Source organism: Macrosteles quadrilineatus, unplaced genomic scaffold, assembly GCF_028750875.1.
Source record: "Macrosteles quadrilineatus isolate MER2022 unplaced genomic scaffold, UCM_ALF_1.0 Scaffold_1__1_contigs__length_201487025, whole genome shotgun sequence".
Lineage (NCBI taxonomy): Eukaryota > Metazoa > Arthropoda > Insecta > Hemiptera > Cicadellidae > Macrosteles > Macrosteles quadrilineatus.
In genome coordinates this window covers 127,897,654-127,923,835 of record NW_026542594.1, presented here as the reverse complement: position 1 = coordinate 127,923,835, position 26,182 = coordinate 127,897,654, and the positions used below count along the sequence as shown (strand labels likewise).

The 26,182-nt window shown below is 33.9% G+C and overlaps 1 protein-coding gene across 1 annotated transcript; it reads left to right on the top strand.

The window, feature by feature from the left end:
• The first annotated feature begins 5,373 nt into the window (after positions 1 to 5,373).
• LOC128982828 (protein O-linked-mannose beta-1,2-N-acetylglucosaminyltransferase 1-like) lies at positions 5,374 to 25,467 on the top strand. The gene is made up of 14 exons (XM_054401854.1): positions 5,374 to 5,487; positions 10,431 to 10,577; positions 11,118 to 11,274; positions 13,556 to 13,791; positions 14,969 to 15,124; positions 16,332 to 16,436; positions 16,936 to 17,095; positions 18,277 to 18,380; positions 20,342 to 20,518; positions 20,900 to 21,032; positions 21,549 to 21,689; positions 22,879 to 23,052; positions 23,803 to 23,934; positions 25,081 to 25,467. Exons 1-14 carry the CDS (start codon positions 5,475 to 5,477, stop codon positions 25,163 to 25,165), a joined length of 1,920 nt encoding a protein of 639 aa, XP_054257829.1. The 5' UTR covers positions 5,374 to 5,474; the 3' UTR covers positions 25,166 to 25,467.
• Positions 25,468 to 26,182: the final 715 nt, after the last annotated feature.

Sequence of the window (26,182 nt, the reverse complement as noted above, 5' to 3'; positions counted from 1 at the left end):
TTATTGCAAAATAAAAATTTGCAAATTGCATTTAGAAGTTTAGAGCTGCATGAACTTCCTTCATATCCCAATACTACAAGACATACATGGTCAGTAAAGACATCTTCAAGTTTGGAGAAGCCTAGGTATATTATATTTGGTTTCCAAACAGCTAGGGATAATAGTGCACGAAAAAGAACTGATGAATTTGATCACTGTAAATTAAAAAATCTCAAAGTGTTTCTAAACTCTGAATATTATCCTTATAGTGATTTAAATCTTGACTTTGAAAATGGAGATGTCTCTAAAGCTTATGAGATGTTTATGAGGTTTAGAGAGACTTACTATAATACTATCCCAGATCCTATGATTAGTAGGGCTGAGTTTATGAAGAAATATCCACTAATTGTAATAGACTGTTCTAGACAGAATGAAACAGTGAAGGAAGGAATTGTTGATATTAAATTAGAGATTGAAACTGCAGAAAATGTACCAGCAAATACATCTGCATATTGTTTGATAATACATGACAAAGTGTTTGAGTACAATCCTTTGTCAAATGAGATAAATAAAATGTAAATAAAAGATGAAAAACATTCAACAAGAATTGGTTGACTCTGCAAATCAAATACGAGAAAAATATAGAGCTTTAAAACGTGGCAAGTTTCTAGAGGCTGAAGAGAGGTTCCAAACATTCCAACCTTTAATAGAGCCATTACAAGAATTAAAAAAAATCACATCAGAGAGGCCTCAAATGGAGATACTCCCAATGACTCCATCTAGAATATCAATGATACCAAGATTACAACCATTACAACCATTACAGCAATCCACTCCACAGAAATTAGATTTTGGACTTTTAGCATCAGACTATTTAGGAAATTACCTCAGTAAAAGTAGTATGACAGACACTACATATGGTATTAGACGAGAAGCAAATACATTTTTTATTGGAAATAAGGAAGTTGATATTGCCAATGATGATGTTACAGTTGCAAATAAAACCTACAAGGGGACAACAGGCTTGTGGCAGTTGTTAACTTTAAAAGAACCTGAGGATTATACTCAGGCTGATTTGCAAAATTATAAAGAGATTTTGGAAGCTACAAATGGACATTTAAAGAGTTACAAAGACGGTGCACCAATTTCAAGTAATAGACATACTAAATATCTTAATATAATTAAACCACTATTTAAATCTGTTGGTGAAGGTTTGAGACAAGTGACTGGTAATAAAATAGACTATATTTATTGGGATGATCCTAATGAGCTTGTAGATAGGTTAAGACTTCTTTGGCTAAGTCGCCAAGCCGGTAACTCTGGAGTGGATAATGAAATAGATTCCATTATTGAGGAATTGAGAGAAAGTGGAATTATTTATTAAATAAAAATATGTTTATAGATAAATTTTATCGTTTATATAATCCATATAATAAGCCTGCAGAACCCAGGGCTAGTAATGAACCTACTTTAAATTTACAAGACGATAGTTGGAATTGTTTAAACCGTAAAATTGGTAATGTTAAAGATGGGGAGTTTGTAGATGATGTATCAACTTTGGGTCAGACATTAACTAGAAAAGGTGATGTATTTTTACAAGGTAAAACTAAATATGAGTTTTTAGAATCTAAGAATAAAAATTGGAATGCTAAAAAACAGAAAATTACTAATGTGGAAAAGGGTGAAAGTTTAGATGATGTGCCCACTTTACAACAGACTTTAATACGTAAAGATGGTGGTACATTTGTACAAGACAATAATAATTTTGAATTTTTAGAATCAGAAAATGGTGTTTGGAATGCTAAGAAACGGAAAATTACTAATGTGGAAAAGGGTGAAAGTTTAGATGATGTGCCCACTTTACAACAGACTTTAATACGAAAAGAAGATGGTAAATTTGTACAAGACGATAATAATTATGAAATTTTAGAATCAGAGAATGGTGTTTGGAATGCTAAGAAACAGAAACTTAGCAATTTAATGGAAGGTACAGATAGTAAAGATGCTGTGAATGTTTCACAAGTTCCAAAAATGGAAGCAGGCTATTGGGATTTTAATAATAAAAGGTTAGTATGTGTTAAACCTGCCATTGATGACACTGACTGTGTTACAAAAGAACAGACTATAACTTTTGATAAAAAAGAAAAATGTTGGGATGCCAAAAAACAATATATAAGAAATCTACCGATGGGGGAATATTTAGATGATATTTGTTTAATGTCACAAGCTATGTATTATGATGGATCAAAATTTGTATATGCAGGAAGAAAATTTAATTTGATGGAATACAATCCTGATTTATTAGTTGCCGACCCTACATCTTTGAGCGGATTTAAGTATATAGATAATAGACCATATATACCAGAAAACTATGTATTTAAAAGAATGGAAGATAATCTATTGATTGGGGCTAATGGTAATATATTTACAGTACAAGGAAAGAATGATGTTATAAAAAATCAATGAAATTGCATACGAACTTCATAAGCCTGCAAGAAAGAATTTCATTAGAAGGTCTTTTAAAGTATTAGGTATAAACGAAACTGTACAAATAGATTTAATTGATATGCAAAACTATGCTAGAGAGAATTCTGGCAATAAATATATTTTAACTTTAATAGATACATTTTCTAAAAAAGCTTATGCTGCTCCGCTAAAAAATAAGACAGGGTTGGTGGTTACAGAAGCCATTAAAACCATTCTACCCAAGGGGGTTAAAAACATTCAATCCGACAATGGAAAAGAATTTTTTAATCAATATTTTAGCAAACTAATGAAAAAATTAAATATTAATCACTATCACACATATTCTACAACTAAGGCTGCAATTGTGGAGAGGTTTCAGAGAACTTTAAAGAATTGGTTATATAGAGAATTTAGTGCTCAGGGGAGTTATAAATGGTTGGATTTACTTCCAAAGTTAATTCGAAAATATAATAATAAGGTGCATAGATCTATAGGAATGAAGCCTAACCAAGTGAATATTAAGAACAGTAAATATGTGCATGAGAGGTTGACTTCTAAAGTAGTGCAAGTTAAAAAGGCAAGATATAGGGTAGGTGATAGCGTAAGGATTTCCAAGTATAAACATGTTTTTAGTAAAGGATATACCCCGAATTGGACAGGGGAGCTATTTACAATAGCAGAAGTAAAGAATACCAAGCCTGTGACTTATATCTTGAAAGATGAAAATGGTAATATAATCAGGGGAGGCTTCTATACAGAGGAATTGTTAAAGACCAAATATAAAGACATGTATTTGATAGAAAAGGTTATTAGGAGAAAAGGTGATTTATTATATGTCAAATGGCTTGGGTTCCCAAGTAGCCAGAATTCATGGATTTCCACTAAGGATGTCCAAGGGAGCGCGCCATGAGCCGGGAGCGCGCCCGAGTTCGCGTACAAACCTCACTCGATTTTGAGAATATACATGTGAATGGATGTGGATTTGAAATAGTAATGAAGTTGTACAATGGTATTGAACATTTATATAGGCTTGTATAGGCCGAGAGCTGGATTTTTAAAAAAGTGGTCAAAAAAAGCTCACCATGTTATTCTTATGGGGAAAACGTGCCTAAAGTGGCGTTAAACCCGTATGTTGCCTCTACTGCTAGCTGTCATAATGAATGTATAATTTTGTACAAGCACCCCGAAAAAGTGTTTCTAAGTAGCTCACTATCAACACCAACAACATTTTGCCGTTCGTAATTATTATTAAGATTGCTTCTAAGAATGGTAAAAACGCACCTTGTCAGACAATCCTATAAAATATACCAGTGTCCGAATTTTACTTGCTACATATGTTTTGGTGGTTCTTTAACTCCGTCATCGTCAGGATTTACAAAAGATCCATTTCTGGAGGTGTCGTCAGAATACGTTACAAACATTTAACACAAAACACGAAACTATCAATTCACGCGTGTACATTGCCGTCGGCAGGACTGGAAGTAAACTGAATCAGGTTCAGGTTATGACTGACCGAGGTCTCTGGATTGTCGTCTGCGTTTTAAATAGCTGATATTGGACTATTGTGGTGACTGAGAAGAGTATTGAAAATATAATGGGATTCATAATTAACTAAGTGTTTTCACTAAAAAAAATTGTCCTGTCCCTAGTTTTATGTATTTATATATTTCAAACTCCTCAAAGCATTTAAATTTCCTTTCGCGCAGAACTGTAGAATTTCGAGACCATCCAGTATATAAATTGGTTATTATTGTCAATAATTATGAATGGAAAACTCAATTATGAATCCCATTATATTTTCAACTCCGTCACTACAGTACAATTAGTCCAATATCAGCTTTTGATAACGAAGAAGACAATCCAGAGACCACGTCTTTCCGTCATAACCTGATTCAGTTTACTTCCAGTCCTGCCCGCGGCAATATACACGCGTGGATTGATAGGCCTATCTATTATCGTTTCGTGTTTTCTGTACAAACGGATTGTCTGACAAGATGCGTTTCTACCATTATTAGTCATAAAAGGCAATCCTGGGGCTATCAAAATTTATGATAAGATTACTACGTCACAAACACCTTTTGCATTGGTGACAATTAAGGTATCATGGGTATTTTGCCCGGCGAGTTTTGTAGAAGGCAGCCTGGGAGTGGCGAGCAACAAGTCTGTCTTATTACGTGACGCTGCCTATAATTTTGAAACAAGATATTTTTTGCCAAAGTATTATTAATGCGCTTAAAGCTGTTTGAATTCTTAAACCCTGTATAAATTAACGCCACCTAATATATTGTACAGTTACAGTACTGTGTTGGAGTAGAGTAATTCACCGAGTATATTGTTGAACGTTTTGAAGACGTTGTCTATTGCAATACTGAGCACATGTTGGCTGACAATGAATACAGATACTGAATTGTAAATTGAAAAACTTCTAATTCGTCCATTAGTTAGATATAATGATGTATTGTTAAATGACGTTTCCTATTAAACATTTATAAGTTTGATTATCAGCTAGTTTGTTTTTCGTACCTCAAGTTTACTAAATACTTGTAATGCTCGTTTTATGAGGTAAAGGGAAAATGTTCAGATAAATTAGTGAGGGGAGGGTAGGTTTAAATAAATGCAGCATAAATTGGGGGGGGGGAACTACTCCTTTGGCTTGGGGGGGGGGATTGCGCATCTGGGTTTGGGGGGGATGGGCACCTCTGTTTATTTTTAATATAAGAGGGTATTTATTTCCACAGATTTATGCAGACATATCTTTTTCCATCCACAATCAAGATACCGGTACTCATCTTTATCGCTGTATTCAAATTCACCGAGTATGGGGTTGTGGAGTTCCTGAGTTCCACCATCCTTATTGATCTGGACCAGAACAAAACGCACCTCGGCGCAAGTCCTCTCATCTCATCTCCCTCTAGTCTCACTTTGATGGCAACATTGAGGTTATGTGACAAGTGAAATGTTTTTGACTGCATTTGATTTTGAAAATAAGGAAATGTAGTCAAACTAATTTTGCGTATGAAATGTAAACGATGACAGCCTACCGTAAGTAAATTAATAACTTTATTGATTGTCAGAGTTTTTTTCAGCAACATTATTATTTACACATTTTAATTATACACAATCAATGTATCAGTCATTAAACATATACTGTAAAACATGGGAGTTCGCATTTAATTTAAACAGATAGTGGTCATATAATATTTATTGATGTTCGCTTGTCTAGTAATGTTATATAATTGTTATATATAATCATGTGTTTTACATTGTTTACTATCCCGCTTTGACACTATGAAAAATATATGCGGGATAGAAGAAACGATATTTTATTATAAGCCAAACAGTAAATATTGAATTTATTTTAGTGTACGATGTACAAAGTATTTTGGCCTAGATTGACTACACTAACACTTTCTGCCGACGAGTAAACTAGTTAGCCACCCGTTAAATAAGAGTACTTTGCAAACTTCAATCTATATAATTCACTCGTGAAAGATCAAATGAACTTAATAATTATACGATAATTGATATGTTTAATGAAAAAATTGTACACATTCTTTGGACGTAAATAATTAGCATTTTTTAATAGTTTATAATGTATAAATACAAAAAAGTTGTTCATAAAAATATAAAATCTAAACATAAATTCAGTTTCGAATAGGGAATTGTTGTTATCTTTCATATAACTTTTGCTCGAATTTATAAGTTATAAATAAAACGATCTGACCAAATACATCAATACATTTTATTTTTCGGACCCTAAATTATACAGCATCTACTACAACGCATTTGAAATAGTTAACTGTCATACATGGTCCTTGTGATCCCATTTTCCACTTAAGAGTCTGTTTGAGGAAACAAAAAGAATTCCGCCACAATAATTAAGTAAATTAATACGTTGGGCAACCATTTCGTCACCCTATCAAAAGCCTACCATTTCGTATATACGCAAAAAAGGGTAATTCATCAAGCAGATGCATTATCAAGGCTACCTAGTGCTATTAGTTATGTAGAAGATCAAGTAGATGCCTATTCACTTACTTGTCAACACTATTGATTTCCTTTGAAGAAGTTTGCGTCGAAACACTAAAAGATATCAAGCATCAAGCAAAGTAGTTAAATATGCACTTGAGAGGCTTCCTCGTTCTGTAAACATAACTTATAGTGTACACAATTGTTGTTTATTTTTTAGCGAATTTCCCATATAGGGGGAATGAGCTATTACCGTAGGTCTCATGGTAGGACCTGGACCCGGGACCGATTAACTTTTTCGTTTTGAGGTCCCCAGAGGCCAAAAACACCATCCGTTCAAATTCATATATATAAATGTGTCCGTTAGCGCGATAACTCGAGCAAAAATGATCCGATTTTGATGAAATTTGGTATAAACGTGTAAACCTACATTTATTCAAATGATTTCGCGAACCAGCACACCCGACCCAATGAAATACCCAAACAATACCCATTGGGTTGGGAATACCCGACCCAATGTTCCGCGAATGATCGGACTATGGGAACAGGGTTTTATGGGGTAAAAATGGGGTTTTCTCATTTTTCGCCCTGAAAACAAGTTTTGCAATTTCTTTCCAAACCATTTTGTAGAGCTAAAAAATATAAATAATTTAGTATATTGAAGCATTTTTGCATGCCTAACGGTTACGGCAAAAATCGCAAAATAGTGTAAATTCAAAATTACCATGCTATTCTTATGGAGAATAAATACACTGTTGTATCTTGCTTGTCTATAGACATATTTTAATGAATTTTTGTGTACTTTATTCTAAGCTGTTAATATTTCAATAAAAACCCCCTATTATTTTGTCCCCTGTAGCAGCAAACCTAATAACTAATTTATATTAATGATATTTAAATAGGAAATAAATCTGACAATTTTAAGGGAATAATTTAGTGGAATTCCAGCCGTGTAGATGGAAATTCGCTTAGTCTGCAGGTTTGCTGCGGCGGGGGTATTTTATGTATAGTAATGCCCGTCAGCCTAAGAGATGAGGCTCTTGAAGTTAGTTCATTTTAGTCATGCGGGCATAACCAGATTTATAAGCTGATACTTTAGCACTCAATTCTAGCAAGACTGTCAAGTCAACGCTTCTCCAGTTTTCACATTAAAAACCAATTATTTAGGATTTGAGTTCTTGGTCTTGTTGTAGTCAATCAAGCTACTGGGAATAATATTATACAGGAAGTAGTGTTCGAATAACTATGTAGAATATTTGTGTAAGAAATTAGCTAAAATAACTTTTATCATTATACAAATTTAAAAACTGTGTCAGCAATCTTTGCTGTCTTGTACAACTCGACGAAGGCCTTTGTAACGATGATTTATTTAATGGCTATTTATTTTATTAACAGCTAAGGAGAATTTCTAACAACTTTATTTAGAGATCCTAACATCCTCCCTTCATAAACTTAGGTCCTATATATATACTTATGTTCTATCGCGTAATTAAATTAACATAGATTAGAAATAGCAATAGCACACTATAATCAAATGTATGGTCGTCGCTTGTCACTGCAAGCGCTTGATTTATACCATGTTATAAGCCAATCATCGGTCCCATAAGGAGACACGAATCTCGGCTTCTCAAACAATCAATCTTGATTTTAATATTGAAATAAACTATAATCAATTATGGCAAGACAATTTGAGGTAGTCTTACAGCTCTCCGAAAATCACTGTGAGAACCAACGTATACAAAAGCTGTTTAACTAACTAACATTACTTAAAATCGAAAAATAATTATATTATTCTTTGAAAGGGTAGCTTGAACTTCTAAAATTTTAAGTCAGGTTTGTTTGTCAACCTTTATACAATTAAAATAATTTAAAAACATTTACAAGTACTAAGGTTTTAGAAGGAGTCGATTCCAGGGCCATCTCTCGGTGACTTGAGGAACTCGGTACCGAGCACTGAGCTAAAATTATAACTGGAGGTAGCACTGCCATGGCAGAAGTCTGTCAAAAGCGTGTCGCTGATTTTGTTAGGTTGGTATAGCAGTAAGTTTTCTTATCATAGCAATAACATGGCTTCTTATAACTAGGTTGGTATAGCAGTGAGTATTTTTGTCATACTTGAATACTTTTAATACTTTAATAATTTTCTTTGAAATGGCGACCATACAAAGTAGGTATTTTAAGCCAAGTATAATAATAGTTATAGCAATAATATGGCTTCTTATGGCACCAGACTCACGCAAACATGGCGGCTGGCGACACGCATCTTTGACATTCAGTGCTATCTCCAGTTAGAATTATAGCTCAGTGGTACCGAGGAACTCTGTCACTACCTAGCGGTGACTAGACTAGACGAACTGACTGTTCTGTGTTGTGTTGTTGTTGTGTTGTGCGCCTGTTTGAGTCTTGAGGTTATGTTTTTTAAGCCAGTTTTTAATAAATCAGTTTAGTGTTTCAGTTTTGAAAATCTCTAAAGAAAAACTTAGAACTTAAAATTTTATCTTAGTTAAATATAGTGTCAAACTAAGAAAGTGATGTTTTGTTTTTTGAATAGTATTGTTAAAGGGGGATTACTATTTTGTTGACCTGGGTCAACAAATTCAATAGGTAGGCCTAAATTTAGCAAAATAACCACTTAGAATGTGGATATTTACGTGAAACTTAGAACGAAGGTATATCAACATAATTCTACATGTATGTACATTTAGTAACGATTAACAAATTTAAGTACCTAGCCTATTTTAAACAAAAAACCGCCGTAAAAATATAATTTTATTTTGTTTAAGTTACCCAGGTCAATCGCTAAAAAAGGTAACTTACTTAGAATTATTAAGGTAAATACATGAAACTTGGAACGAAGGTATACCAACATGTATTCTATACATATGTAAAATTTGGTAGGTAGGCCTAATGATAAAAAAATATTTAAATATTTTTTTTTAACAAAAATCCACCGTAAATAACTACATAATTTTATTTTGTTGAACCGGGTCAATCGTCAGAAAAAGGTACTTAGAATTAAGCTCTATACATGCAACTTTGAACAAAGGTTTATCAACATGTATAAATCATAAATTCCGAGGAAAATGCAAATCTTAAAAATCGTTTCAGTTGGTAAATGAAAATAAACATCCTTCCAGACGAGGTTGACTTGGAACGATCATTTGACAGTGTATGCTCAAAAGTCTCATCGGACACATTTTGCCTTAAAGAGACTAGCAAAGTACTATACCTACCGGTACTTAATACTTTAATACTTTAAATTGAAATGGCGACCATACAAGTTCCCGCGAAACTCTTTTCATCTAGCTTATAACAGCCTTATCCATCGTTACCTCACTTAAGGAATTGTATTGTGGGGTGGTTGTACAATGTACAGGTTATCTTTTTTCCAGGCTTTTCAAACTCCAAAAAAAGGCAGTAAGAACCATTGCAAATCTAAAAAGAAGACAATCTTGCGGGGGGCATTTGCATCTTTGGGTTTATTAAGTCTGCCCAAAGTCTACACCTGGTCTACAGTCTGGAAACAGTGGTTCATTGTTTTTTTTTTTTAAATCCAGCTTAACACGTGGTTCAGACATACACAACACAATATGAGAAGAAGGGAAAACTTCCGTCTGGGCCAGCACAGAATGGCAGTATTTGAAAGCTTACACTCCCAAGCTGGCATTCCTTTCTTTAACAGTTTGCCCAACTGGCTCAGAGATAGAACAAGTCCCTCCTAAATTAAAACCCAACTAAAGCACTTGTTGTCCATTGTCCTCACAGACATTTTACTTGGTGGAGGAATTTTTTAATTCACTGTTGGTAGTGTATTTAAAAATGAACGAATGAGAGTGTGCCTGTAAATGTATGTCTGAATTGGTATTGTGTATGACTGTTTTTATGTTTATTATGACATTTGCTGTGGAAAGTCACCGTAAGCCTCACCGTAGTGAGGTGCACAACAGTCAGCCTAGTTACTGCGGGATGGCACTAGTGCTATCTAGCTAACTGATAATCCGTTGACGATGTTTTAGCTCATGTACGTGCGAGCCTGGTATTATGCACAGCAACTCTGTTACTTCTGCTGGTCTTCTCAGCGCAGAATTGGTTGTCATGGTTTGATGAAACGTCTGTTCAGCAAAATGGAAATGATAGCTTATTTAATAACACTCTTGGTGAAGGTAAACAGTTTTTCTTACAGTATGTTATTTACTGTTAGTGTAAGTGACAGAGACAAAGCAAAATTCATAAAGCACATTATTTTCTGTTAGTGAGTAGGCTTATGTTTCAGACAGATAAGCCAGAAACATAGTTTTGACACAAGTAAACCATTAGACAATAATATTATGTTACACTCTGAAGTTGGGGCATTATCATGGAGAGATTTGCCAATGGTGATATTTGGAGTTTGGTCCTTGACTACCACGCTAGAAGTTAAACTTATTAGATAATATTTAAAGTTACATACGTGATACCGGATACCCTTTTTAAATATTTGTTTTTCTTGTATCTGAATTATTGCACTTAACTTAAGTCTATTATAGTTAATGATTAAATGAAGAGAGAACTGTCTTTGAAATAGCAAATTTACTAATTAACCTTTTAATTTTATTAGGATATAAATTTTGACAGTTTAATTAAATGTCCACAAACTCAAGTCCCTATTCAGTATATTCAGTGAATTGGAAATTACATCACTCAAACCATAATATATTTTTCAGGTGGGGAACAGCGACAGGTACAAGATTTTATAGAAATTTCTGAAATCCTACCAAATTGCGGGATCAAGGAGCAATGTCCTGAGGAGTCATTTCCTGTCCATATCTACACAGGGCAAGATAAGGACGACCAACCCAAACTGTGCATAAGGGGAAAATAGTAGGTCAAACTTATAGGTCAAAATTTATATATTTGCCTAGTAATAATAGGAGATAAAAGACTATTTGTTCCAAGTAGTTAGGAGGGGGAAAGTGAGATCTAAGGGAAAGTAGGATATACAGATAAATTAAACTAAAACTTATTCTTGTGGTAGCCTCACATACAAAAACAATAAACAGTGTCAGCAATGACACATAGTTTTTCTTATTAGCATTTCAACAACCCTTATCAGGGGTAAGCGGTGGGAGTTACTATGATATTTTAATGGGGAAAATCACTTAAGCTAAATAGCTTTTGAAATGTAATTTTTACAGCATTAGGTGTTGTTCCGTTTTGTTTAGAGTTAAAATGACCTTAACATAGGCTACCAAATTTCATCAAAACAGGATCACAGGTGAAGTATGTAGTTCACACTCCATCCACATATACACTCAAACAGACGTCACTTCGAAAACAACTTTTTTGGGGTTCAGGGGGACCCAAAACTTATATTTCCATCCAAAACTCAAAATAAAAAATGTTGACGAAAACAATAATTTTTTCCAAATGAATACTGTACTATCATTGACTATATTGTACAGTGAAAAAGACATGCCATCAATATGAACCAGCTGTCTCAAATTTTTTATAGAAAAAGAACATAGTTCTGTAAGCTAGTCACAGAATGTGCTAGTTACTAATGTTCTATTTTTTACCTTACTTTTTGTTGCACGGATATAGTTGATGGGTCACAAAAGCTGCTATGGCTTACAAGAAGTTGCTTTGGTCAGTTTGCCTTGGTTAAAAAGTCTGTGTATTCAACAGAAATCAGTAATGTACATCAGCAAAATCTGTTGGTGACTCACATCAACTACGACGATTTTGATTTACAAACTGACGACAACTTTAGCTTGGGAATGGATCAATGGAATATCTAGTTGTATCAATGGTCAAAGGTACTATACGGGGAGCAAGTAAAAATTGAGCCAAACCTTGATTGAAAAAAGGTATTGTGATGTGAAGGTACAATTATAGTATGTAAAGTTGTAAATAGTAAATATGCATATCTGACCAAATATTTAAAAACATTATTTCCCCAATTTTCATGTAAGATTTGGAACACTTTTGGGATTTGTTCGGGACAGTAATCTAACTCTAATTTTGTGATCGTAGAAAATGTCTGCAAAGTTCTTGCGATTAAAAATTCACAATGTTGCAAAAATTGACAACGGGCCAACCTCGATCTTTTCGTTTATGAACAAACACCTTTTAGTACACCTTGATCATGATGACATCAAGAATTTTAAGAATAATCATGGTATGGTCGTAGTTAAGAGATGGGTCATCATGTTATCACGAACGTGTACATCAGATTATAGCTAGACTGATTTTGTGATAAATGCACAATACACCAAATTTACTCAAGATAATAGTGCTCTAACCTGTAAACATGTGAGACGAGCTCTTAACCCATTTGCATCGGATGACGTACCAGTACGTCAAGTCAGTGATGTACAGTATCACGGCTGACGTACTGGTACGTCATTCATGAAATTTGAAAATTTGGGTTTTTCAAAAAATGAACCATTTATACTTACAATATATACTTATAATTTTTAATTTTGTTCATTAAAATATAATTTTCCTTGAATGATTTCATATTTACATAATACAGGCAGCTATTTAACTATTTTTATCAAAAGTATGAAAAATAGTGAAAACGTGTCCTAAATACATATACATATAAAATATATCATTTTTGTATACATTATAGGTTTTATATTATTTTCAGCTATAAAATACTATAAAACAAAATAAAAAATAGTCTAATTTTTTCTGGCAGGTATATGTACCAATTTTGTGTAGAAATATATAAAATAGTGTAAAAATATCCTAATCCTAAATACATATACACATATGTAAAAAATTCAAAATAATATAAAAATATCTATTTTATTATTATTTTCAGCTATAAAATAGGCCTACTATAAATCATCATAAAAAATAGTCAAAAGCATAAGTTATATTTTTATTTTTAATGTTTCCGTGATACTGGGATTTTTGGTTAATAAATAAAACGGTACAAATGGGTTAAATGTCTAGTGTTTTTAGTTTTGGGGTTGAAAAAAAGACAAGCTTAAAAAGAAAACAGAAAAAAATATGTATAGTTTTAAACAATACACTTCTTGTTAACACCAGTCTAAAACTAAGCATTTAACCATGACTAAGTTCCTTGCCAGTTGGAATTGGAAACCTGGCTGCACCATTCGCAAATCTTAATGGTCAGTGTTGTTGTTTGCAGTGTCATAGGCAACAACATCAATGGAGGAGGGAGGGGATTGAATGCTGCCATTGTTGACTCAGTCCACTTCCAAGTTATAGCAGTGCACAACTTTGACCTCTATAGCCAGAACAGCACCTCTCTAGAACTGTGGTTGGCCAATCAGGTCCTAGATAACGACATCATTATCGTCTTCACGTTCGATGAGGCCTCAAAAGAACTTAGCCGCAAGGCGAAATTGTCACTCTATAGACTAGGTAACTATATTGACCTAAATACCAAGTAGATTTATCATACTCCTGTGAAATATGAAGCTGTCTTTCATGTGTTTTATATCCAATCACACTAAAATTTTCTTATATTGACTAAAATAATTTTCTTGAAACTCAAAACTGGTTTGAAATTGGACTTATGTTTGAAACTAATTTGTAATCTTTTAATTTACTGTCTAAGAAACCAGTTGTAAAAAGTTTAAAGTTTGAAGAATTCAGTTTTACAGCATGTTTTTCTAATCCTATCTCCTTTCATGACTTTGATTTTGCAAGAAATTCTGTTCAAAATGTGTAAATGAAAGATGAACAAAATAATAATGAATGTTTATGTAGCCATATTTATAATGTTACTGTAATTTACATAATTTATTTAAAATTTGGTTAAGTATACTTTAATCAGAGTTAATATAAAAATTGGTGTCCGCCCCTGCGGACTAACCCCCTCCCCCGAAGGAATCTTGAAACAATGAAATAAAAATTAATTAAGTTATGAACAGCTCAATGCATTAAAAATAAAGCGGTTGTTTAATTATTTATAATCATACTTTAAGTAATAAGTATACAATGTTATAAAAAAAAACTGTTAAAAATGATAATCATGGACCTCATCAGATAAAAGGTTCTGCTAGAAAGATTACCCGCTTTTGTCTACTGTCAGAACATAGAAATAAACACATAAAAATGATCTGATTAAGGAAAAATACCGTATGATTTTACTTGCGATAGAAAACTGGTTAGTATACGGTTTCTATTTAGACTTAATGAAGAACACAGATATTTTTAATTGTTCCTTCATCATTAATAACACATGATTTAAATTGTGTTCCTTTTATCCTTACATTTTGTATCAATCTTTTACATACATTTGAATAGCTCCAAATCTACATAAAGATTGAAGGGATAAATAAGTATTTTGTAAATGTTTTTGAAATGGAGTGGTGTGTTCAAAGTAGCTCAAAAATGTGTTAAAAACTGTTTTATTGTCATACAATTTTTAATAATTTAACTGTTTAAGGGAAGGGTCAGTTCTTGACCCCTAGAACAAGATACTGGTTACCCTTATGAAAAGATCTTCATCTACTTTCACTATCTACTTTGATAGTTTATGATGACTGAATGATTGAACTCGTATGGTAATATTTTTAATAAACAATGATTGCAGGAAGTGGCAAAATCCAAGATTTGCAATTTCGATCACAATGGTACATGATTTCACAGAAAGGAATCAATGGTTTCACCTCTCTTGAAAAGTTAAATTTTGCCAAAAATGACCGCTGGGGAGAAGTAATTGATGAGAGAATTTGTGTGCCAAGGCAAAGTGAGTATTCAAATTTTTAAATAGTGAATCTGAGTATATACGCAAAAGAGTTTAACATATAAACCAAGATTTATTTGAATGAGCTGATTGCAAATCAGTGGGTGTGAATGAAGGGTGAGTGTCGAATGGAGTGAGATGACTTGTGTAGTTTTGACTGACTACAATCACCTGTTCTTTTAGTCAGGATCGTCTTTTAAAAGCCCAGTGATGGACAGTTTGGAACCAATTGGTATAATGATGAATCTGTACATAGTAAAAATTCTCCGTTTTTACTGTTTTTTCTATTATTATCGAGCTATTTGAAAACTCTCCACACCAAGTTGATGGTTAATGAAAGATTTTTTATGCACTATTGAAGTGTGCTTCTAAATACCAGAAAATTAATCCATTGTTAGGATGCTACACAGACCTATTGTGACTTTCTGCTTCTTTGTAAATACTGTACAACTCTTACAACCAGGGCCGTCCCTAGGGTTGGCGGCGCCCGGAGCAAAAGTTTTTGTTGCGCCCCTCCCCCCAGTAATAGTCTCATTCGTATATCTTAATACTATACAAATTGCCACGGCCCCTGGGCAGCTTGCCCCGGTTGCCCAACCCCATCGGACGGCCCTGCTTACCATAAAACTACCTATATCTCTATTCTTCTATGTGGGGAGCGCAAAAAGCCCATCAGTGGCTGACGTGCAACAGGACAAGGTCCGCCTCTACAGAATCAATCAATCAATCACTATTCTTATAATGTAAGACTTGATAAGTAATCAATTTGTTACCTGATGTTTGTTAAGGCGTGTCTATCTGCGTTAAATGCATTTTTAGACCACACCACAGACAAAGACGGACTAGTGTTTTCATAGACTTCTTGGGGTGCAGACCACATGCACAAAAACACGAACTCCTTGCTATCCCGTTGCGGACTGTGACATAGACTCCTCTAGAATGAGTCAGCGCGTCCCACAGTCTGAACCCTGCTGGTGGGATTCGGTGTATGATTCCTAGGAAAACAATCTGACGTAGCACTGTGTATTGTGATTGTGTGTATTAATACCTTGAGCCTGCGGACTCCGCAGGCTCAACACCGCACCCTTCTGCAGCGTATACCCAGCAGCTAGGAAAACACGCCTTTACCATTTTATTTGACTCAGGATTAAAAGTTAACTTTGACAATAAAAGTCCATGATGTAAGCACTTACTGACTTGCTTATTCCAGTTCCACCAGTCACTATTACTCCTGACCCGCCTCCAAGGAAGAATCCGATGAGAGAGAAATTTTGTGAAACAGTTGATGAAATGAAGTGCAAGGAATTCTGTGGAGGTAAAGAAATACCGTTAAAGCCTTAAGCTATACGTTATCATCAAGCAGATGATCCATCATGTAGTTGTAGTATGGACACATACACAATTAATACCCTTTGAAATTATTCCTGGCGGATCGCATAGTCTCGATGGTTACAGCAAAGTGGCGTAAGGATAGCGTAGCACTTGCACCACTTGGGTATTGTAGGGGATAATTTTGTATATTGCCATTGATGATTTATAAAGGTTTTTGTAAGTAGCCCTAACAGTTTTTTTTTGTTAAATTAATATATTTAATTGACACTTGCAACACAATTTTGGTTATTCATAATTAACATTTGATCATCCCAACAAGATGATGTCTTCACGATCGCAAGAGATATTCTCAATTCAATCGCGGTCGCTTGTTCAATCTATGAGCTTACTATTGAACAATATTGTTTATGTCATCACAATTTTTATTGTTATGGCACAGTTGAAATATAATCTTATAAAAAATATGTTTTTTATGTCTACAGCTATAGCTCAGCACGAAGCTATCTACCCAGCTCTTTTGACCAATCGTAGCTTGATAGGAAACCCAGTCTACTCTACGCCCTTGATTGTAGTTGGCGGTTCTTCTCTGGATACACTTTCTCTCACTCTTCAGACTTTAATCCATCAACCAGGTATCCACAGGTAAGTACCTCAGATAAACACGAAGCCACACAGTTATGACCTAAGGAGATGATATTATATGTTGCAAAGCTTTCTCAACCCAAAAGGCTAGGTCATACTATAACTCTGGAACCAATGTGTGACTGGGAACTCAGAAAATCCTATTCTAGTATTTATTTTTACTATCAAATGATGGTATTCAAAAGAATTATCTAACAACTTCACAAGTATTTAGGGTGATTTCTATGAAAGTTATAAAAGTATTGACTAATACATGTTCAAATGAAATAAATAAAAAATAAAAACTTTACCGGTTGTTTGTGGACAATGTTAAACGTTTAACAAAGTATAGAGTAAATTTTAGTGATGTTGGATGGAAAAATTATTACAAAGTAAAACATAACAATACTTTTAATACTTTAAGGGTAAGTGTTAAGAAATAAAATATGACTGTATTTTTTTAACTAAAAGAACTCAGCAAAGATATTTAAAATTGTACATTTAACAAATTGTTAAAACACAGTTTTTATTGAACATATTTTGTAATTCTGAAGTTCAATATTTTAGGACAACTTACAGTACCTATCTTTTTTCAAGAGTAATATAATTTTAGAACCAAAAAGCATCACAACGTATCATAAAGAGTGGATGATTTTTGATTTTGAGAGAACACCAATAGAACAGCATGCTTAAAGTCTCCAGCGGCTTTCTTTCTGAGGAAATATTTAGGAAATTTAAAATAATTTCCAACAAGTTTCTAAAAGTTGTGATGCTGCATATTGTTTTACAGTTTTTTGTTGTGCTAAGAACATTTGTAAATTAAGGGAGGTGAGAATCAGAGGGTTGGTGGAGGGTGGAAAGGGTTTAATATTCAGACTCAGAGGTTCATTTCTGATACATCAATTTCTAGAAACCTAATACTGTATAGGCTACATACAATTCTTTCCTCTATGTGGCACTATTGTAACAAATTTTTAAAATCCGTGATTTTGTCTTATGTATGTTATATTTTCTACTATAGTATTTTAGGATTACTAAACTTCCCAGCCTACAAAATAATCTCCTTTGGATACCAAAACGAAACAGAAGTTATATTATTAAGAATACTAAGCAAACTTAAAAAGCATGCTTCCATGACCAGGTAAATTACAAATCTGTTATTTACAAACTGATTATTCCAGATTTGTGTCTTATGTTATCAGCCCAAGTGTACTTGTCCTCTATCCAGAAGCTAACGAAGAAATGGCAGAGTTGGTAAGATTGTTCTCCTTCCAACCAGTTCCGATCAACTCAACAGCTAACAATGGTAATTTATAATCTTAAATCTACAATTACAATACACGTCTGATAATGTGATAGCTCTTGTTTGTACTAATGTGGTAATTGGTAGCACAACAAGGCAGCCAATGTAGGGTATTTAAGGTCCAATTCCTATGCGGCAACTGATACGGCTCGAGACGCTTGTCTTAATTCCTATGCCGCGACTCCCTAGTGACTAGTGCAATTGCACTCTTGACCGTAATGGAATAAGCACAGTTGGCAGCGAATATATTACTTGGAGAAGAGGAGGAAAAGGAAATATTCATGTGCATGGTAAAAAACAATGAACAACCTAATCCATTGTTCATGGTACGGTGAAAAGAGGGGTTTCAGAGTATTCTTATTCAGAGACATCTTCTTCAAGTATTGGGCGTGCTTGGGGTTGAAAACGTATGGGTGGTGACGAACCAGTTCCATCAACTTTGAATCATCTATAAAGGTACACACCTCAAACTCCGTATGTATAAACTATAAATTCGTTACAGCCGCGCGACTGAAGCGACTGGACTGCTCACGGAGCAGTCGAGTCGTGACTACTCTAGCCACGCGGCTCTAGTCGCTCCAGTCGCGTGGCTGTGGACGCTCGATAGGAATGGGTTGCATATACTTTGCATTGAAGCAGTCAAATTTTACCACACGACTAGAGTCGTAACAGTCGTAGGATAGGAATTGGACCTTTACTGAGGGGCAAATTGTTATCTTGTTTCAGGGCTCAGGGAAAATGTCCCTCAAACAATTTTAGTTTAAAACACTTTAAAACATGCTTTTGGGCTATATAACAGCCGGGGTTCCCCTTCATAAACATTTGTATACACTTACTTGATTCTACAAGTTTTATGAATATTTTTAACTTATCAATAAAAAAAAATAATATGTTAAAACAAAAACTAACATTTTAAATAGTAAATAATGCACCAGTAGATCCAAAAACGACATATTTCCTTGACTAAATTTAATGCTTGAATAAATAGTGATAAAAATATTGTCCTCTTTGTTGACTGTGTATACCGTAAAATACTAGACTATAGACACAGTAATACTTGGCAAGGCCATGCATGATATGAAACAACAGATTTTGTTTCTATGCGCTTTTGGCTCAAACTTCTCAAACTGACTAAAATGTCTTGTAATAACCAGTAGTACATTGAAGAAGCTAGCAAGCTAAACACGTGCCTAAGTTAAGTTTTTTTTATTTCTTCAACAGCTGTAACAATGATTTGAAGCGCTCTGCTCCTGTGAATGATTAATTTTCATGCGTTTTATTTTGCCATCCCAGTTTCAAAAATTAGAATTAGAATTATTTTATACATTTGTTGTTGCCCGAGTTCTTGTAGGTAAGATGTTTGTGTCCCCAAAATATTCAGGGGTCTTCTTGTTAATTCATCTTCTTATCACTAACACTATAGTCTATATTTACAGAAATGTTTACACACAAGGAGTCACTAATATTGCGGTCGGGTCAATCGGAAATTTAACGTCAGAAACACGGCCAAATTGCCAACACCCACAGTCCAAGAAATGAAACGGAGGATGAAAGGCCTTATGCATGAATCTGCTGCGTGTCCGTAGTCGCAATACACATTGGCCCGACCACAATACTAGTGACCTTGTGCGTGAAAATATTTTTGTACAGGGTTAGTGATAAGAAGATTAACTAACAAGAAGACCCCTGAAGATGCCACACAAAGTAGTGAATTGCTTAGGGTGGCAAAAACATCTTATCTACAAGAACTCAGACAACAACAAGAAAGGTAAAGCTAATAATTTTCATGATCATTATTTTAATTTTTTCAAGGCTCTGTGATGACATGCTCACATAGAAAATCTTCCAAGACAATTTTTACTTAATTCTCCAGTTCCTCTTAGACATTTCATGATTGTTACTTTTAACACATAAACTTAAACTACAGTGGTTTGTCTTTAACTTTTACATTTGTCTGATTTCAGAACACATATTGTTTGGGCTACGGTTAGTAAAGAAACGCTTTCCAAACAAGAAATATGCCATAGTTCTTGATGAAGGGTTAATCTTGTCCCCTGACTTTTTATTCTACATGGCTCAGTTGGTTTTTCTTTTCCAAAAAGACGACTCAATTTTTGCAATATCTGCTTGGAACTCAAATGGTAAGTTTGTTTTCTTGATTATTTATGTATTAGCTAATATAGTTATACTAAATTTCAAATGTTGAATACTTAAAAGGGGTTCCAAATCATTAAAATGGTCTTATAACTATAAATTTAAATTGATCTTCACAACTGTTAATGCACTACCTATTGGTTGGTCAGAATTTAACATATTCATTGGGGTTGTAAAACCCTTTATAAACTGGGCACAATATTAAAAAAAATGATGATAAATTTGAAATCACTTAAGTCTTAAAACATTAATACTCTTTTTCATAATGAGTTTATGTATTATGTCAAGTTTTTTACTATGTTGGAAGTAGATACCTACTTAGTTGTTTTCCCACACCTCAGAGTATTGTATTTCCTTTAATCTTCCAGGTTACAAAAACATCTCCAGTAATCCTCACTTGGCTTATCGATCCGAACATTTCCCAGGACTTGGGTTTTTGTTGCCTCTCAGTGTTTTCGATAAATACTTAGAAGGGAATTTCTCCTCTTGCTGTAGCCAGCCGTAAGTGTTTGATTTATTTTAAATTTTGAAAAATGTCTAGCTATGTAAATCTAGGAGAAAAATATGATTGATGTAATATAAGTGATGATGATGGTATGGATTAGTTTATATTTTTGTAACGTCAACATACTCTAGTGTGGGAATTTTGAAGGCAAATACAAGTGAAGGGTGAATATTGTTAAAAGGAAATGCTAGTAATGGTGGTACACCAACGTTTACCAATACAAAACTCTAAACTGAAGACATAGTCTCAGAAGTTAATAATTGATCTAAAACTAATCTAACAAACTGGAGTTTTTACAGATCACAGTTTTGATCGCCTTTAATACCCTTTTAATACCCTTAGTAGCCTGTTACTCATGTTACACTACCATTTTTAAAAGTATTGTTTTACCAGATTCTTTAATAAAACACAATCAATCATTGAAAATGAGTGAGGTATACAGTTTTATAGTTCAATTTTAAGATTGAAAACTTTTGTTTTGAAAACTCTGATGGTATGTGTTTTTGTTACAGAACAGTTCTCGGCTGGAATATTAATGGCAGTGTTGTGATTCCTGATGTGTCGAGAGTTCTTCGAAGACCCAAAGACTTTCTTCACTTCCCTCCAAAAGACCCTCAGTTCCAACTCTTCACTCAATCTAGAGCTACCAACATGTAATTTAAATAACATTAACATTAGTACTTACTAGGAGATTAAACCCTGAATGACCTTTCAACAAATCCGCTGAGGCAGGCTCAAGGCGGGTTGTTCCGATAAGTGGGCCAACCACAGGGCACTGTCACATTTCCAATTCTCGGCCAACTAATGGCTGTGACGCACAAAAGCGCCATAATGTGTCGTATATTATAGCTGAATATAGTTCTATAAAGCGCTAACTAGTAGCTGCACTTGCTAGGTCCAAGTAAAGAGCAATATATTAGTAAGGATTGATGCAAAACCACTACAACACTGTAATCTAAGTCTGTAACAAAAAGTGCAAATAAAAAACGACGACCACAAAAAAGTGAGGAAAATCATGCCTCTACGAGAGCATAAACAGATAAACACACAGCAGGAGTGTGACATGCACACTGGCTTAGTAACTATGATAGTAACTATTGACACGTCTTTGGGCAGTCATGTGGTAGATCAACTGCACCCACATCGAATGTGTTAAGTGAAATATGACGTGGTTGAGTTCCCTATCATCACCTCCCCCTCAAGCCATAGGCCTACAGTTTTGACTGTTAAAAAAAATGTAATATATACCCTATGTTAAAAACAGGCCTTTATATTTAAGTTCTTGTAATTTACTTTAGAGGCTTATTAAAAACATGTCATGCAAAAAAAGAAATATAAAATACAAATTTGTCACTCAATAAAGGTTTACAGCAGGGTTTTTTTAATAAAGGGCCTAGGGGCGCAAAAGGGTTTAAGGTTTTTTGGATGCGCAATGAAGAGAAAAACCCCCCCCTACAAGGTATTTGAAGAGGAGCACATGTATCTCTCGGGGCCATAGCGCATCACATACAAACCGCAGGCCTTGTTTTCATTTTAAAATTTGAAGGTATTCTTCCAGGTGACATGTTGGGAGCAGTGTATGGAAGCTGAAGCTACAACACACAGTTTTTATAGTTGAACATTGTGTGTGAGATATATTTCTCTTTAGCAACCCAAAGGCAGCGACAATCTACTAGAAGGAGGAGGGGTGTGTATAAAAACCTAGAATACATAGTTATATTATGAATGAACATTAGTTTAATAATTGATCTCTCTCTGCAGGCACCCCTAATTACCGTCACTGTTGGGTACCTAATTCAGTTATGCAAAACATCAGTTTACAAAGTTGATCGCTGGTTCTAGGGATGATTCTGCTTGGATTGAGAAGCCTCAGGAGTTGGTCAAAGAAAGATACTTCCAACAGCTGGTGAATCTCATCCAGGAAAGCACAACCTTCCATTTGTCTGACTCTGACCTTCATTTGTGTCGGGAGGGAACTAATGCTGCTGCCTTGCAAATGCTGCATGAGTTTTCTGGGTTAGATGTTACATGTTATGTAGATACTAGAGACCAATACGTCATAGATATTACTTGTGTTCTTTTCTGTTGTTATATAATTGATTAATTAGCAAGGTAATAAAATACATTCTAATTTTGAAACCTATTATACAGGATTGGTAAAAAGTTTAAAGACTGTTTCCACTGTTGAACAGACAAGGCAAATAAAACTAACTGGCCTACATCTATACAATAAAATGAAATTTTTGAGTGAAATAGTAGATTTGTTCATTGCTCTGTAATAGAATATTTTTTGAAGAGCCTCAAATTATCAAATATAAGCTAACATAAAAAGTGTGTAATTTTATTGTACGGTTTTAGGAACATCTGAGCTAGAGATTTGTATATAGAAATTCAAAATGAAGTGTTTTATAGGCTTATAATTAATTAAAATATCTGGGGCAGTCCCTGAAAAACCAAGAGCAATTGACAAAAATGCTATTTCACTATAAAAGTTTGTTTTTATTAGTCACTATAATTTATCAAGTTTGCTTACCTGCTATTGTTCGTTCAAAAGTTATAAAGTGGCCCTAGATATTTGTTAACCCTGTAATATGATAGTTAAACGATATTTATTCATAAAAAATGTGCAAAAAAACTCTTTACAGCAGATAGGTAGACAAGTGTTTGAGTTTAAAAATTTAGTTATAATTATTCAATTTTTGAATAATTAAAACACAGTTAAAATAAATCTGAATTATTGGAACTTTACAAGCATTCTTTTTACAGGAGGGTTTTTGCCATTTACTACAGTGAAATGGATTACAAAAACTCAACTACTTTGAAAACGATTGCCAGATGCTTTGGAATGTCCATGCCACCAGATATAAAACCCCAAGGGTTGTACCAAGATGTTTTCAGGTGGGCTTATCACATTTGTTAGATATATTTAAACTATTTATTTTCAAACTTTAAATGAAATACAATGAAGCCAATATAGTACTCTAAATATTTGAAACTTTATTTTATCCAGTTGTTGGCCTTTATTCATTCTCAGCGTTACTACAAACCTGAAAAAAATTTTTTTATGACATGCTCTCAAAGTCATTTTCTAAAAAGTTGTCTCTGGTGCTGGCAATAACTATAATTTTACCTGCGACGGTTTTTTTAAAATAGCCGTTTCATTTCAGTTCTTAGAGTAGGAAAGATTCACTTAACTTAACAGCATTGATTTTTTTACTTAACACGGGTAACGGACCAATGAGGTTCAAGGATTTAGAGAACAAAAGTAAAATTGTAATGCTTCAAACTTCAACTTATCAGCTGTTCAGGCCATACTAATTTATTGTCAATGAGTGGTGCAATTAGTCTTAGGTAAAAAGATTCCTTGCATCACTATCAGTGGCAATGAGAGGTTATAAACGAAAAAATAACCTCTCTCTTAGAAGTTATGAGTACTGTAATGAATGTTAGTAATTAAAACACTGTTGTAGGGTTTTTAAGGAACTCGCCAAGGCTCCTACCGGTACCTTAAATTTCTACTCTTGTCGCTAACACTATCATTACGAGATTGTTGCGTAACGGGATATAACAACAATCTGATATCTTTAATGGGCCTGGGCCCACTGGTTCCAAGAGGCCGAGGGGGGCAAGAGGTTTTAGGTTTGTAGGAGGCAAAAAGATGAGAAAAATTTCCTCCCAAGGAAGGGGGGAGGGGCGCAAATACTTCTCGGACCCATAGCAGGTCACATGCAAACAGCAGGCCTGCTCTTTCCCATTATAATAATAATATAATACTTAAAGAGATGTTTCTATCAAGTTTCATTTCAATGTTCTCTCTCAACACAAGGCAAGCCTGATGGTCGTGTCTTTAAAATTATACTATATTGAAAATTAATTAATAATTCCGAAAAACCCATGGAGTATTCAAGAATAAATATTTTTCAAAATATAGAATAGTTACCGTATGGTTTTTATTCAAATACCAATGTAAAGTTAGGTTTCTAAATGCTCTGTCATTCTTTGAATATTTTAATCTTTGATTAATTATGTTTTGATTTCCTACAGGTTTGCCATTGATGGAAGCACAGTGTTGTTAATAGAATCACAATCACCTTTCTTCAAGTCAAAACTTCGATCTGTCACAATTTAAATAGCTTTATAAATCTTATAAAAATGTTTAGTTTATAAAATATTTATACATTTTACAAAACAAGTATTTCCTTACTTCCTCCATTCATAGTAAAAATCCTACATTGGTACAAAAAAGGTAAGCTAACCCTTTATCTTACAGCTATCCTAAAAATATAGATCTATTTTCTTACGATGGGTGAATGACATTTAATTCTATTGTGAGAGAACAACAATATTTTTTAGTCTTTTGTGTTCAAAATAGCCAGTAAATGTACAATAAAGGAAACACTCTTCCATTATACCTGAAAATGGCAGGTATATACTCAATGTCAAAGCCAAGGGTTCTTATGGATAAAAAAGGTAGAATAACAACACTGATAATGGCAATTTTGAACTCATTGTTTAGGAATATTAACCATTTATAAAAATAAAATGTATTTAATGATTGTTTCAAATATTGTATGTTAACTTTTTTAATACATTGCCATGTTAAAGATGTAGCTATTTTTCTAATCTACAGTTCAATGTAGCAAACGTCTGAGCCGCTAAAATTTAATGTCTTGTCTTAGAGTATGTTTGAATCATGTCAAAATGAAAGGCCAGGTTATTGTAAGCTATAACATATTTTTATCCATCAACTATCATAATGTGACATACTAAATTAGGAAATACAGTAGAACCTTGTTAATTCGAGTAATGTTTGTCTGTTCCCCTCAGAAAACCTCTAAAATCCAAAAAATAATATACCGATAATTCAAAGTGATTTTTACGCTTAATACAACCCCTAAAATTCAAATTTGCGCATACTCGAGCCTCTACAATTCGAATTTTGTTGCCGTATATCAAATTGTTACCTCAAAAATTCGAAGTCAACCTCTACAATTCAAACTGCGTAAACATAAGCCTCTGTAATTCGAATTCAGGACAAAAAGTATGCCTGTTGAAACATGAACTGACACTCTTATTGATGTAGGCTACTCTTATTGTATTGATGTTCATTAGTCTCCGTTCTTTCAAACTCTCTACACTTAAAACT